This window comes from Nycticebus coucang, chromosome 19 (assembly GCF_027406575.1).
Source record: "Nycticebus coucang isolate mNycCou1 chromosome 19, mNycCou1.pri, whole genome shotgun sequence".
Lineage (NCBI taxonomy): Eukaryota > Metazoa > Chordata > Mammalia > Primates > Lorisidae > Nycticebus > Nycticebus coucang.
The window spans coordinates 8,870,317-8,886,438 of NC_069798.1; the positions used below are offsets into that span (position 1 = coordinate 8,870,317).

Below are 16,122 nucleotides of genomic sequence, written 5' to 3' on the forward strand. Positions count from 1 at the left end.
ACAGTCCACTTTCCATATCCACAGGTCCCACCGCCATGGATTCAACCAACTACAGGTTGGACATATTTGGAGAAAAACGTTCCGTAAAGTTACAAATAGTAAAACTTAAATTTGTCATGTGCCAAGACTGTTAAATCCAGGAGAATGAAGTGATGAGTAGGCATTGGATTAGGTTTTATAAAGGAATCTAGATATGAATAAAAGCAGCAGTCCTTCACCTTTTGGCCCTGGGGTCTGTTTTCATGGAAGACAATTTTTCCACAAACTGGGGGTAGGGAGGTGGAAGTGGGGTTGTTTGGAGATAATCCAAGTGCATTGCATCCCCACCTCAGATCATCAAGTTGTTAGATTCTCACAAGGAGCGCACAACCTAGACGCTTCATATGCCTGGTTACAGGAGGGCCTGTGCTCCTGTGACAATCTAATGACACAAGATAGAGCTCAGGGAGTGGCTGGCAATACAGATGAAGCTTCTCTCCCTCTCTCGCTCACCCCCTGCTCACCTCCTGCTGTGTGGCCCACTTCCTAACAGGCCACAGACCAGTACTAGTCCACAGCCCAGGGGTTGGGGACCGTAGGATTACAGTCTACAGGAGGGTGTGATAGATTATGTGCAAATACTATGACATTTTATATCAGGTATTTGAGCAGCAATAGATTTTGGTATCGTCAAGGATCCTGGAACCAAAATCACCCACAAATACCAAGGGATGATTATATATGCTCCATATAGACATGTTTACATATGCTAATTAATACAAGCAATCGAATGCTTTAGAAGCAGTCTAATAAAGCCGCAGAAGAAACGGCACTTTTAACTCTAGCTTCACCAAAAAGTAATCAGCTTAACCTGAAACAAGAGAACACTGTCACAAAGTGCCCCCAGGAACCCTGGCCTCCGAACCCTACAGGAATGCACCAGCTGGAGCCTCTTCTTTCAGCGGGCCTTGGCCAGCTTGGAACTTCTGATTCCGATAGCTACTGGGTGTCTCACACTCATCTGCACACATGCTTGTGTGACAGCTCCTGGTGGTTACAGATATCTTGCCGCCTACAGAAAGTGTGTTAAACATGGCTTAGAGCACATGTCCTCAAGAGGCAACTTCCCATAGGAGGATCATTAAAGCAGAGATTTAATGTGCGTAAGGACACCAGTACATTATACAGCTATTTCTAGATATTGAGGGCTAGACTGATGTAGTTTGATGGTTTCATCGGAAGAGAAGGGATGGTATTGAGGAAGGAAAGATTCTATTTTAGTTTGTTTGCATGCAGTATACTGTGAAGTGTTATGAATATAACTTGGAATAAGAAAACTCACACAGTGCGCAGATGCAGTCATAATCAGAGAATGGTGATGAAAAGCAGGGAATTTTGAGTTGTGTCTCTTTTTAAATCTGTTGGGGCTTTTTTGTTTGTTTATAAATATCAAAGAGCTAATAAGTTAATGATTCACGGTGCAATCATTTATAGCCTCATTGGAAAGACTTTGTATTTCAAAATTAATAGTAGAGAAAGTAAAGGAAAGTATTTGCTGAGAGGTATTCCAAAATTCACAACTTGTAAATTAAGTATTAACACCTGAGATGATTGACTTGTTATTTTACAGATTATAAACTAGTTGTATTATTTGCTAATAGTAAGAATATCAGACTGTAAGTTCTAAAGTAAAGACCCATACTCATAAGAATTTGAAAAATATTTATCCTATTTGTTCATTCTAAGATCATCAGGCTTTAAGTTCTAAGGAAAATATTCATACTTCTACGAATTTGACATAAGCAAGGTGTCTGCATTAGCAACAGACAAATGTGCTGAGAGATTTATAAGATTTTAGTCAACACCAAAGATTACATTTGATGGCCGGGCACGGTGGCTCACGCCTGTAATCCCAGCACTGTGGGAGGCTGAGGAGGGAGAATCGCTTGAGCTCAGGAGTTCGAGACTCGCCTGAGCAACAGTGAGACCCCGACTCGTGAAAAAAATGGAAAAACCCAGCCGGGCGCCTCGGCGAGCGCCTGTAATCCCAGCGGCTTCCGGAGGCTGAGGCAGCAGGGTGCCCGCAGCCCGAGTCTGAGGTTGCCGTGAGCTACCACGCCAATTGCACTCTGCTCAGGGGCCTAGGGTGGGACCCTGTCTCAACAACAACAAAAAAAAAGAGATTACATTTGATGACAGATGTTTCTAAACGTGGACTTCTACTGACCCTAACAGAAGATCACTAATCTTCTCAACATCTCTGCTTCTGAATACAAGACACAGAAATCTACTTTGTCTCAGGGAATTCAGTTTTTGGAATGAGGAATTACAGCTGTAAACCACATGGGATTTGGTGGACAAACGCCAGCACGCTAGTGACTGTAACAATACTGGAAAACTGCAGTGGCCCAGCTCGCCATTCCCAGCCAACAGCTATGCCCCCCAGTGCCAGAAAATGGACAGTTACCCTGAACCCTAAGAAAAGGCTCTAAATTAGCTGTCTCCTATGCAGCAATGGATGTAAAGATACTTACCATAGACCTAAACATCTATCGTTTTCATCTTGCACTCTTTTAAGATGTTTTTATATTTCATGAAAAATGTAGCTAAGTCAAGCCTTTTGGTCCTTCCAAATATCTAATACTCACTTCTTGTTACAATTTTCAAAACGCTATAGCATGGCGTCTCCCAGGAACTTACCACTTTGAGCTTTATGTTTAACAGAAAATCGCAGTAACTAAGTTTTGAAACTCTTGCAAACAGCAGGCTGGGGTGATGAACAGAGCATAGAAATTTGAGTAATACAAACCTGCCTTTTGATTCTGACTTGCTGTAACATTTAGCATCAGTTATTCAATACCACTAAGGCTGAATTTCTCCTCTTTGCAATGGGATTAATAGCAACATAGAGTTTTTGTATACATGAAATAATGTTTCTGTAGTAGTGATCGTAAAATGGCTAGCAGCAGTTCCTAAGGGCACCTGTTAATGTACTCAGTGAGAATGGAAATACCTTTGTCCCACCCTTCCACCAACAGGTCCAGAGATCCTTGCTAGTTAACAGATTTATATTGCACGCTCAACCCTGACTAGCTTAGCTCAACTCCTAGGCTTCTCCTAAAACACAGGCCCTTGAGTGAAGAAGGAAGGTTTCACCAAAGCAAAATCAGGGAGTGCAACTACAAGAACCAGAAATGGAGTCAGGGTAGCAAAACTCATCCATATCCAGCACAGTCAAAATAGAGGGTAAAAAGTTAATAAATTTTCCCCTCTTATTTTTACATCATACTGGAATAGAGTATCTTAATTACTATGTCTTATAATTTTTACTTTTGAGACAAGGTGTCTCTCTCTAGTCTAGGCTGGCCTTGAACTACTGGGCTCAAGGGATCCTCCTGCTGCAGTCTCCCAAATATCTGGGGTTACAGGTGCATGCCACCACCCCAGCTTCTTAGTTACTATTTCTTGATTTGGTCTTGTCACAAAGGCATCTTCCCAAAAGGTAGTGCCCCCTTTGTTGTCAGCCAGCATCTTGATAACATTTCCCACCGGGGCCCCCAAAGGCCCAGGGGTCCCCCTCCTGCTGTGGGGACTGCAGGCCCAGCCCCTGTGCTGTCATCCTGCAGAGCTGCTTTATCAGCCACACTCACACTTCACACACAAACTCTCACCTCCTAAGGAACAGCTTCACCGCTGGGGAACAGGACTTATGGGAACAAACTGCAGACCCAGTAGGAAATTTGGAGGTGCTGAGATTTAATACTCAACTCAGCTTGACTTACTTTAAAGCTACTTTTTACTCCTTTCCTTCATCCATCCTCTAGATTTGCTTGATCCCCTCAAAACTTATAAACGCCTGTGAGAGCAGAAATTGTTTTATAAAATGCTTTTGGTGTATTTACCCAGCACCTGCTGTGGTGCTAGATTCCCTGTCGATACTTATAAATGTTTGTAGGTGAGAGTAATTTCATAGGGTCAAGGGGAGCAAAGCACCATTATATATCACTGTTTACAACGTTCTGTTCTTTTAAGAGCATTTAAAAATGTTATTTGGAGGGCTATTTGTAGCAGAGGGTATAAGCCCTATTTAAAAAGAGGTAGCTATTGACTCTTGTCCTTAGAAGTTAATTTTAAGTAATCTGAAGCAAATTAAGCTTTCCACCAGTTTGGGCTCCCAGGGGAGATGGAAAGGGTGGTTGCCAGGGAGACCTCCCGACTGGAAACTGACAGCCTGCCTCGAAATCCACATACTGCGTGATTGTGATTTTCCTAGTCTTGCTTTTTTTTTTTTTTTTTTCTGCTTTTGCTATGAGAAGGGCAAGCTAAAAAGGCTACGGGGACATTTAAGCCAAGTCACATTTGTCAAGGTGAAAGCTGTGTGGCGCAGAAAAACAGTTATCCCTGCTGCAAAGGAGATGCCAAGGAGCCGAGCGAGTAGGGAATCTGAGAGCCCACTCAAAGTGCTTAGAAGGCCAGCACATTACAGCCATTTCTGGGAAAGTCGTAGGCAGGAACTTGAACTCCAGGATGGACCCTTCTTACAAATGCTAAATTGTTGCTGGGGTACTTGGAAGTCCCACCCCACCCGAAGCCATCCTTAAAAATGTGACAGTCCTGCAAGTTTTCTAATCTCCTGCTAACCTCCCCCCAAAACTGTCCATTTTTGTTAAGCAGAAACAGAACAGCAGCTATAAGGGAGCCCCAGAACAGAGAAGCAGCAATCGCTGTTTTACTTTATAATATTTTAAGTATTTATTTTTAAATACTTAACTTGACAGTGCTAGCAAATTAGTGACAAGAGAATATTTACACTTAATTTAATTAACTTTTTTTAAGTGGTATTGAGTGGGAGTATACATTCCATTTTTTTTTCTTTTAGTTTGTTTTTTCATTCACTCAATCATCATGCATCATGGATTCATCAGACATAGGGGATATTATTAAAGGCTTTGATAATAGACAAATGCAGATTTTTCTACCTTGGGCAAGTCATTTCACCTTCTGGAATCTCTGGGGGTTTTTTTTGTTTGTTTTTTTTTTTGCAGTTTTTGGCCAGGGCTGGGTTTGTACCCACCACCTCCGGCATATGGGGCTGACGCCCTGCTCCTTTGAGCCACAGGCGCCACCCTGGAATCTCTGTTTTACAGCAGTAAAATGGAAATAGTAATACCTACTTTCTGGAACTGCTGGAAGGATTAAAATAAAGTAGCACTGGCGCTGCTCCCAGCCCTTAGAGATTATTTCGTAATTGTCAGATTATTTCATAAATGTCAGGTCTCCAGTGCTCCTTTCATACCACAGGTATTTCTCCTTCTCTTTACCCTTCCTCATCAAGCACAGGAAAGGCTGAGTAGGCTGACCCCAGTCACAGCCACACACCCTCATTCACCTGGTTGCTCTCACCGCCGCTGGGAGGTAGCCATGCCAATGGGATCCATTATTGAACCCACCATTAAGTCAAGGCTCTTCCTCGCTATAGTGTCTTTTTTGCCACCTAAGCAACCAAATAAATGCCTAAGTCATTTCTGCCAGCTTCTTCAGTTTCTCATAAAACAGTACTTTACATGCCCAACCCAGCCTGAGGTTCCTAAGTTTTCCTCCCAAACCTCTGCCTGTGCAAACAGCTCACAGGATCGCACTGGCCTGCCCTTGTGTATTTGCAGGACATCTGCTCCATCTCAGCTGTCCCGTCTTTCTAAGCATCTTCATTCCTTTTGTGGCTCTCAGATTTCCCCAAATCTCACGCATTTTCATTCCTTCAAATCTCATCATTCAGTTTCCCATCCTGAAATAATCTGCTCTCAGGGAGTCGTGGCACACGGCCTCATCTTTCTGCCCTTGTCTCTCGGGCTGTCATTGGCACAGAATGTCTGACTATACCTGCCCTATAGTTAAATTTCAATAACTGCAGCCCGGCCAGAGTGGGAGACATGGGCTCCGGGTGAGACTTTTAAGCCTTCCTGTATCTGAAATAGATAACAATTTAACGATGCCATTGTTAAATTCTGATACTCCATAGACTGTGTGCTTGATCTCAATGTCAGAGATGCTAAAATGTGAAAACTATGGGTCCTATAATCAATTAGAAACTTCAAAAAATATGCATGAAAAATAAAGAAATGGATGTATTCTTGCATAGTAATTAAAGAATTTACAGCTCATGTTCAACAGTGACCAAACTAATAACAACCAGCATTCATCCGTGCTTTGGCACAAAAACATAAACTCACATGTCTCATGATCCTTATAACTGATTTGAAAGATAAGAAGAATAAGTATTATACCTTTAGTTTGTCAAATAGAGAAACTGAGGTCCGAGAGTTTAGTAACTAGTGCCCATGCTGCGGTTTGCCACTCACTGTCCTGGCATCTTCTGCTCATCTTCACATGTCTTTTGGGTAACAATTTTTATTTTATAATAAACTACAGCCCATATATTTCAGATAAGAAAATAACTTTATAGGGTTTTAAGGTTTGCCTGTAGGAAAAACATTAATAAATAAATAATGGGTTACACGCCTAGAAACAAAAGTTACAAGGACTGCTATTTCTTTATTGGCAGCACAAAAAATACTGGGACAATTGCATTAGTATCTTAGATTCAGTAAGACATAGTATTCTCTTTTAATTTTTTTTTTAGAGACAGAGTCTCACTTTGTTGCCCTCAGTAGAGTGCTGTGGCATCACAGCTCACAGCAACCTCCAACTCCTGGGCCTAGGCAATTCTCTTGCCTTAGCCTCCCAAGTAGCTGAGACCACAGGTACCCGGCTATTTTTTGTTGCAGTTTGGCTGGGACCGGGTTTGAACCCACTACCCTCGGTACATGGGGCCGGTGCCCTACTCCCTGAGCCACAGGCACAGCCTGAGACATAGTATTTTATCTTAGAAAAAGCTGAACAAGACTAAAAAACTTTAGAGCAGCTTGTCCATTCCAAATGAGAACTTTATTAACTAAGTTTGGGCACCCCCCCCCCAAAAAAAATCCAGAAAATCTTTAAGATATTCAGAAAAGAAGTTCTTATGTTGAGTCGTACAACCTTTAAAAGTTCCTTATGAGAAAGATTTTTTTAAGGACCCCTCCCCCCAGATCATAATAGTTTTTAGCTCCCAGACCTCCCAGAACTAGAATGATCCTCTTTCATTTGAATTTGAGGGGAGGAAATGTCAGCACCAAAAGGCAGTCCTTTTCCGAATGTCCTAGAAGAGAGGTAAATAACATTTTTGTCCATGGGGAATGTAATAGAGACATTTTCTTACCATAAAATAAAATTTTGTATTGCATGTGATTACATATACAGTCTATTTGCAGTTATATTCTTATGCTAGATTATCCAATAAATAGAAGAATAGTGGCAGCCTTATAAAATGCTTTGTAATACCTAAGATTTTGAAGGTTGGTCATATTTTAAAAGTAACCAGGTGGAGACAGATGTCTAACCTTCATTCTCAGATTTTTGTGGTGCCTTGAAGTTCACAAAGTATATTTGCACATATTGTGACTGTTTATCTAGTATCATTCACGGTTTACAGACAGAAAAACTGAATCAAAGAAGTGAAATGACCTATCCAAGGTCAACGGGGTGAGTGAAACTGCGAAGTGGTAGTGGAATTCATTCATTCAGGTTCATGTTTACCCAGAAGCCTGTTCTATTTCCGGTACTGTCCTAGGCTCTGGAAAGCAGCAAGAAGCTGCCCCATTTACTTTTTTCCCTACCTCTGTGACTGTGAGCTGGGCACAGCGAGCCTTCATTCAGCCCAGAGCCCCAGCCCAGCCACTAGCCATCACAATCCTCATGTATCTGGAGTGCCTAGGTCTAGGGCCAATGTATCTTAAAAGGTCTTCTCCAAATATAAAAATAGTTCCCACAGAGCTTTCTTATCACCTAAGTTTTCTGCTTTGTGAACCAAAAAGAGGCATCTGCAGTTCAGTCACAGGGGGGCCAGCAAGCTGGCTTCCCCGGGGTGGCCCCAGGACTATGGCTCCCTTCTCAGTGAGCTGGAACATAGACAAGTCCCCAGAACAGAGAGCCATGGAGCACTACCTGATGGGGAGCTCTAGATTAAAAATAACAGGAGCACATAGTATATTAGGAATGTATGCTTTTGCTTCATGTATTTCCATTATTTCTGCCCCTACATGACCAAAGAAAATGGAAAGCAGACATCAGAGTTTTCTAAGAAAGCCAACATCATCCGTCACCAGGGAGAAAGTGCGTGCTCAGTACCGTGGCAGGCAGCATGAAACAGACGTCTACTAAGCGCTTCTGTGTGACTGTGGGCATTGCCTCATTTATTCCAGGCATAATTCTATGGGGTAGGAAAGCGAGGCACAGAAAAGTTATGAATTTGCCCATCAGGAATTCAAACCTGGGCAGTCTAATTGCAGAGCCCATCCCTCTCCCCTCTCAGCAATGCCGCCTCCCCTGATTTCAGGGAACTTACAGAGTTACTGGAAAGATAAAACAAAGACACAAAGAACGAGAAGCATATCAATCAACATTTTGAGGTTATACAAGTCAGTACTCAAGGTGATCATGCCCATCAGAGGTTGGCCAACTCAGTGAGACATGGAGACTCCGTCACTACCAAATACTCCATCCTCATAGCTCAAAACCAGCCATAGGTAACATCTAATAAATGGGGATGCCATGTACCAGTAAAACTTTATTTGCAAAAACAGATGGTAGACTGGATTTAGTCTGCAAGCTATAGTTTGCTGGCCCCTTTTGTAGATGGTGTATACTATAGATTTCAGAAAGGAGAAGATCAATTGAGGCTGGAGCAGTTGATGGGGACTGTAGGAGAGCAGGATTCAGCTTTAAGGAAGATTTGGTGAGCTTAGAAGACACCGTGTGACCCAGCCCCCCAGCACCACCTCTCATCACTGCCTCTGCTCAGTGGCCTCTGACCAGGCCGGCATTTTCATTCCTAGGGCTTTGGTTACACCAAAAGAGTCTCTTACTATAGAGATTTTACCCTGTCTGATCCTTCTGCCAGGAAGGTCCTTCCTTCATATCTCAGATCTTGTCTTCAGAAATTATTTCTTCAAGACAGCTTCTCCTAAAGAACAAGTTAAAGCAACTCCCTCGGGCTACCCTAACACACAGCCTCATCTTCTTTCCCCCCAGCATTCATGCTTTCTTCAATCATCTTGTTCTTTTATCAGCACGCTTGTCTATTACCTGTCTCTCCCAGCTCTCCTTCTAGAATGTAAATTACATAGAATGGAATCAGCATTTGTATTTTCATTGCCATATACTCCCAGAACTAGGCCTTGGCCAGCAGATAAATAATTTTAAAATACTTGCAGAAGTAAAGGAATAATGAGGGAAAGGCAAGGAGACAGAAAATGTAAGCACCCATTAGGTGGTGTTTAATTCCTCCTGTTCTGTGACTGAATCGACCATAACCTTCATTAGAACAGCCCGTCATTCATTGCCTGTGACACCAGTTCAACTCAGAGCGTCCTCACGCTATAATTAGAGGATGATAGCACGTGATCATGGTCATTCATTAGTCAAGGGCAAGTCTTCTGGAGTTCTAAATGATGACATGTAGTTTAAGTTATAGATGGGCTGCACTTGAAGTAGAAAATGCAGACTAATTCTCGTTTTGTTTATCAAAAATAAAGATCTCTATTACGTGTAAAGCTTAAACATAAGCATTAAAAAGCAAATGATCCTTTTTTTCCTAATCCATAGCTACTGTAAAACCTAACCTCTCTTAGATTGTTTTCATTATTTCTTTACATTTGTTGAGTCCAACCGCCTCCTAAGCTGATGGGGACAGCGTGACATCTCACCAGCCTGGAATCAGCATGCGTCTGCGCGCTTTCTCTCTCCACCAGCTTCCCTTTCTCACCAAGACTTAATGATCCCTTAAACAGCCATCACCAGCAATAACAAGGGCTTTTCTCAGCTGCAAGGTTAACCTTTTCTTTGAATTACTCTAAATCTCCCCTTTCCATGCAACTGACATGGAAAGACGCAGCAACCTATGACCAGCTCACAACAGCAGCTGCAGCCATATAATGATCCTCTCTTTCCAGTCAAAAAGGAAGTCCCAGTTCACTCTTTGGGCCCCTTTCAAACCACATATGTCAGCAATGCTTCCCTTTTGCTTTAGAGGGCAAGAAACCGAAAATAACAACTGGCTTAATTAGAGCAATTGTACTGGCCTTTACAGTGTAGCAATAGCATTTTCTTTTCCAAGGTGTGGATTTTCTGTGTCTTTACATTTTTCCCAGAACCAATATCTGCATTAATTTATACGTAACCCTGTTCTTTGCTACCTTTAGATGTATGAATAATGTCTTAATATTCCAATTCCACTTCAATGAAAGTAAATCACTTCCAGACAACTTCTTAGCTGTTACCACTCGAAAAGTAAGATTAAGCGAAAGATGTACAGAATGAGTTGGGCATGGTGGATGGCACCTATAATCCTACCACTCTGGGAGGGCAATGTGGGTAGATCCCTTGAGTTCAGAAGTTCAAGACCAGTCTGAGCAAGAGGTCTCATCTCTACTAAAAACAGAAAACGAGCCAGTCATTGTGGTGGGCCCCGGTGGTCCTAGCTACTTGGGAGGCTGAGGCAGGAGGATAGCTTGAACCCAGGAGTTTGAGGTTGCTGTGAGCTAGACTGAGGCCACAGCACTCTACCTAGGGCGACAGAGTAAGGCTTTGTCTCAAGAAATAAAAAAAATAGATATACAGATTAAATACTTCTAAGCTGGTTCCTTTAGCTTTTTTATAATACACACCCACGTTTCTTCCATAAGCTAACATTGAAAATATACCTAAACAGAAATGTGCCATGATTTGTTGCATAAGTGATACAAGCTAATCCATTCGTCATTAGTCTTTGACATATTTCAGAGCCATGTATGCTCATGAATTTGCATTGCTCCTTACTAAGCTAGTGGGCGAGGTCTACGACCCTCAGCTGTACTGAGTTAATTTGTAAGATGTAATTGCCAAGCCAGTAGCGAAGTTCTGAACATGATCATATCCACAGAATGAGTTCTCTGCCAATTGAAGAAAAAAAAAAATTTTTTCCCAAGTAATTTTTGTTGCTGTGGTGACTGATGCTTTGTAACCATAAAAGTAAAAACACTACATTGTTACTAGCATAATTAATAACTGGGACAGATTAAAAATATGTCATGAACTATAATTGTGCAGTTCTGCAGATGCCACAAAACACAGCCCAGAAAGACAGGCAGCGGGAAATAGTACCAGGCCCCAGAAAGGGAAACCTGTGGAAACCCTAGCCCTTCCCCGCCGTAACGCTGGGGGGCAAGTTTCATGGCCGTAGCTTCCTCATTTTAACATGGGGATGATAATAATAATACCACCCCCCAGCTAAGTGGATGAAATGGACTAACATATATAAAACACTGAGAACAGTGCCTGCACACGGGACCCACAGTACAAGAACGCATTAAATGAAATAACGTGCTAACAGCATGAAGTTTCATCTTGGTTAGTACTTCCCAGAATTAGAACCTATCAACTGCTGTTTTCGGTGCTTCAGTCCGATGTTTCTAGATATAAACTTTTTACAAATTATACAGGTAAATTAATAATTTAAGAAGGAAATAATTGTGCTTTTATTTTCACTAGCACATCTCTACTCACTTCCTGCAACCTGTAATCTTTAGAAATCTATGTCTAATACATGTTATGTGTCATTTGGGACAATTTTCCTAACACTTCACTTTCAAAATCCTATATTATTAATCATAAAATTTAGATGAATACAATTCTGATCCTAGAAGTCAAACCAAAATACTTCGAACTCCAGTGCTGCCACGTCCTAGCTGTGTGTCCTTGGGCGAGCTCCTTAACCTCTCTGAGATCATGCTTCTTATATGAAAAACCCCGAAATAGTGCACACATTATTGATTCAATGAAATAAGGTCCTGTACTCAAATTGTGTAGCATAGTTAAATGTTAATAATTAAGTACTATAGGCTCAGCGCCTGTACCTCAGGGTGATGGCCACATACACTGAGGCTGGCACGTTCGAACCTGGCCCGGGGCCTCCCAAACAACAATGACAACGATAACCAAAAAGTAGCTGGGCATTGTGGTGGATGCCTATAGTCCCAGCTACTTGGGAGGCTGAGGCAAGAGAATCTCTTGAGCCCAAGAGTTTGAGGTTGCTGTGAGCTGTGACACCAAAGCACTCTATGGAGGGTGACATAGTGAGACTCTGTCTCAAAAATAAATAAATAAAAATTAAAAAAATAAATCATTAAGCACTCTATTATTTTCATGGATAACCAGTAAATAGCATCGAAATATTAAATACTGGGCGGCGCCTGTGGCTCAAGGAGCAGGGCGCCCGTCCCATATGCCAGAGGTGGCGGGTTCAAACCCAGCCCTGGCCAAAAAAAAAAAAAAAAAGAAATATTAAATACTTTTTTATCTTCTCATCGCAAACCTGGCCAATTCCTGGAGCCCTTCCCAGATACCCCTTCGTCTTCACCATTACCGATACCTCCTGTTCCTAATGTCTCTTTGGTACATTTACCACACCACCTCTTAAACTTACATGTTAATTCGGAACTATTCCTAAATTTATTTATGCTTTGTCTTCTCATCTCTGTTATAAGCAGATCGAGGGCAAGAACCAGCCTCCCCCTTAGGGGTCTCTCTTAATTCGGCCCTGGGCTGTGCTCTGTGCTCTGCAGGCTGTTTGCTACTTCTTGATGGATGAAAAGACTGGTGATTATACACTTCTTTCACCAAACGGGGAAGGGGTGAAATCTTAGATTGAGTTCATATTGAAGTGGAAAATCTGGGAGGAAGGGAAGAGAAAAAGTCATAATATGGACGCCCTACGGTGCATCTGACAAGGGTACATGTGAAATTTACTAACTGTAGAATATAAATGTCTTAGCACAATAACTAAGAAAATACCATGAAGGCTATGTTATCCAGTTAGATGCAAATATTCCAAATTGTATCTATAAAATCAGCACATTGTACCCCACGACTGCATTAATGTACACAGCTGTGATTTCATTAAAAACTAATTAATAATTAATTACATTTTTTTTTAAAAGACGCCTTCTGAAGGGCAGGGCAACGTCCCGCCAAACTCACGAGAAATGATTGTGGAAAGAGAAAAGGGCAGGGCACTGACAATTTGGGTAGAATCCCGGGGAGCAAGAGGAAAAGCACCATTCAGACGTCGGAGCGGCACCAGCTCAGTAGAGCAGCCAGAGAGCCAAACGGGGAGACACTCACAGGAGATGCAATTCTAAGTGTGTGCATGTGTGAGTGTAGAGGCAAAAAGTAAAAGTTAAGAAAATGCCATTAGCTTTCCTGAGGAGATCACTGAAAATGCTGACTGATTTTTAAGCAGATCTGGGGAAGCTGAATTCAAATTAAGAGGGGTTCACAAAGAATACGTGCCTGGGAAGTGAATGCAGCTGGGCTAGAACTGGCTGAGGAAGAAGGGAGGCTGGATATGAGAAGATGAAGGTAGAAAGAGAGGTCTGGTATAGATCAGCGGTTCTCAGCCTGTGGGTCGCAACCCACAGGAACTGTATTAAAGGGTCGCAGTGTTAGGAAGGTTGAGAACCACTCATGTAGATCAATCAGAAACCATTCCTGAACCTTCAGTGACCAACCTTAAATGAAAAACAATCACCAAAAACCTCAAATAAAACTGCTCTCATTTCCAGTGACAACCTTAATGCCCGACTCAACTGTTCTCAGCTTGAGAAAACCAAGTAAAAATGAATCAGAGGGAATGGTATTCATTTTTCCTAACCCAGAGTTTATTCTAAAGATTGAGACACAGAATGCATGTGTTTAAAATATTTTCAAGCCTATTACTTTAAAACATGTATTGAAAGGTTAACATCTAATGTTTTGGATAAGTATCTATATTATACATAGGCAGGGTCATAACAAAAAAAGAACTAAAGAAAAAGTTGGATTTTATAAAAAGTGAATTATCTATTTTTTATCTGAATAGGTTCCTCAAGACGAATGGTCAGGGTACACCCCTCGAGGTAAAGACGATGAAATTCCATGCCGAAGAATGCGGAGTGGCAGCTATATCAAGGCTATGGGGGATGAAGACAGTGGTGACTCAGACACGAGTCCCAAGCCTTCTCCCAAAGTCGCTGCACGAAGAGAAAGCTATCTCAAGGCTACTCAGCCATCCCTTACAGAACTCACCACACTCAAGTAAGTAGTCCCAACCCTGTGATCCAGCTCCTTGCATTAGGATCTGATGGTCTGACTCCTAGACTATGTGGGGCAGAAAACATCCTACAGATGGGGCAGTGTGACACCCTGAATGGCCAATTGATTTTGACATTGGCTCTGACGTGTATACCCCAATGCCTTCAAAGAGGGGGAGCCCACATGTGCTCTGCACCCATCATGAGGTGAATCCCCCCACTTCCAGTAAGAAGGGTTTGGAACAATCCAGAATGACTTCTGAAAGAATTAACATTTCAAGCCAACAAGAACATCCATGTGTCCCAATTCTTGGATATTTGTTCAGCCACTAAATATGCAAGAGCGCTCTTAAAAGATCCTTGAATGTTTCAGGTCACTGAGTAGCATTATAGAGGAAACTGTCTTGGAGAAGCTTATAGGATATGGCTATGTTTGAAAATGAGGTGATGTGTGAATGTTCTTAATACACATTTTTAAATTTGAGCACTTGATACATATTATAATTTGCAAGACCTTAAAAATGGTTTTTCTTATTTGTTTTGAAAAATGTGATATAAATACAGTTCACCCAGCAATGACGACACATTCTGAGAAATGTGTCATTAGGCAATTCCATTGTCATGGGGGCACCACTGATCATACTTACACAACCTTGATGGTGCAGCATCAAAAGTATTTGTGTATCTAAATCTATCACAAATACTTACACAATCATAAGTATTTGTGTATCCAAATATATCTCTGACACAGAAAGGCCAGCTAAAAGTAAAATGAAATAAAATAAACATATCTCAACATAGAGAAGGAATTTTTCAGCTCCAGTATAATCTTATGGACTATCACCGTCCATGCAGTTCCTCATTGATGGGAGCATTGTTATACAGCACGTGACTGGAGACCTATGTCCACTTACGCTATTTGAAGACAGAGAATGGCATTACAAGGGAAGCTACTAAAATTGTTTATTTTAAGCAAGACCTGATTTAATTTTTAATACTGTTTATAGAGAGTAAATCAGGGCCTTAGAACATGGATCCAGACAGCATTACATTTGGACCTGAAAAATATTAGTGTTATAGATAATATTTTAAGAGCCTTTGATTCCATATTTTGATAAAATGTATATTACTGTTCCTGCATTTACATTATCTATTTATATACATATATATATTTTGAGAGTCTCACTATGTTGCCCTCGGTAGAGTGCCATGACAGCACAGCTCACAGCAACCTCCAACTCTTGCGCTTAAGCGATTCTCTTGCCTCAGCCTCCCAAGGAGCTGGGACTACAGGCGCCCACCACAACGTCTGGCTATTTTTTTGTCACACTTGTCATTGTTGTTTAGCTGGCCTGGGTCAGGTTCGAACATGCCACCCTCGGCGTATGTGTCTAGTGCTGTAATCACTGTGCTATGGGCGCCAAGCCTATATACAAAATAAAATGTTAAAAGACAAAGACAATTAAAACCAAAAAGACCAAAGCAGTTGAGTTCAGGAAAACACACCAGGCTGTTAATCAAGAACACTGAAAAATAGCTGACAATTCTGTGCTGGGGATTTATTTAAGTAGCAAAGTATATTTTATATTTTAAAGAACTGAACAGGGTTATTCCCTTTGTGAATTCCTTTTCAAAGAATTATGTAAAACCACTGTGGATCAATTTAATCAAAAATTAATACTAATACATTAGTAAACCAACCCAAGAAAGAAAGTCCTTCTTTCTTTCCTTTGCCTTTATTATTGTAAGTTTTAATTTCTTAGGACTGTCCTAACAATGTACCACAAACTTGGTGGCTTGAAACAATAGAAATTTATTGCTTTGCAGTTCAGGAAGCTGGAAGTCTGAAATCAAGGTGTCAGTGGGGCCCTGCTCCCCTGAAACCTGCAGAGGATCATTCTTCCTTGTGTTGTGGCCGACTTGCTCGACATTCCTTGGC

The 16,122-nt window shown here is 41.5% G+C and overlaps 1 protein-coding gene across 18 annotated transcripts in view; it reads left to right on the plus strand.

Moving 5' to 3' along the window:
* The window catches only part of DLGAP1 (DLG associated protein 1), an 866,993-nt gene that overhangs the window by 549,752 nt on the left and 301,119 nt on the right, over positions 1-16,122 (plus strand). For 14 of the 18 annotated variants that reach the window (XM_053571473.1, XM_053571476.1, XM_053571474.1 and 11 more), the window contains one exon: positions 13,973-14,187. In XM_053571473.1, coding sequence (XP_053427448.1) covers positions 13,973-14,187 — 215 coding nt within the window. Of the gene's footprint in view, positions 1-4,295; positions 4,410-13,972; positions 14,188-16,122 lie in introns of all 18 variants that reach the window. The other 4 variants (XM_053571488.1, XM_053571490.1, XM_053571489.1 and 1 more) reach the window with 1 other exon arrangement.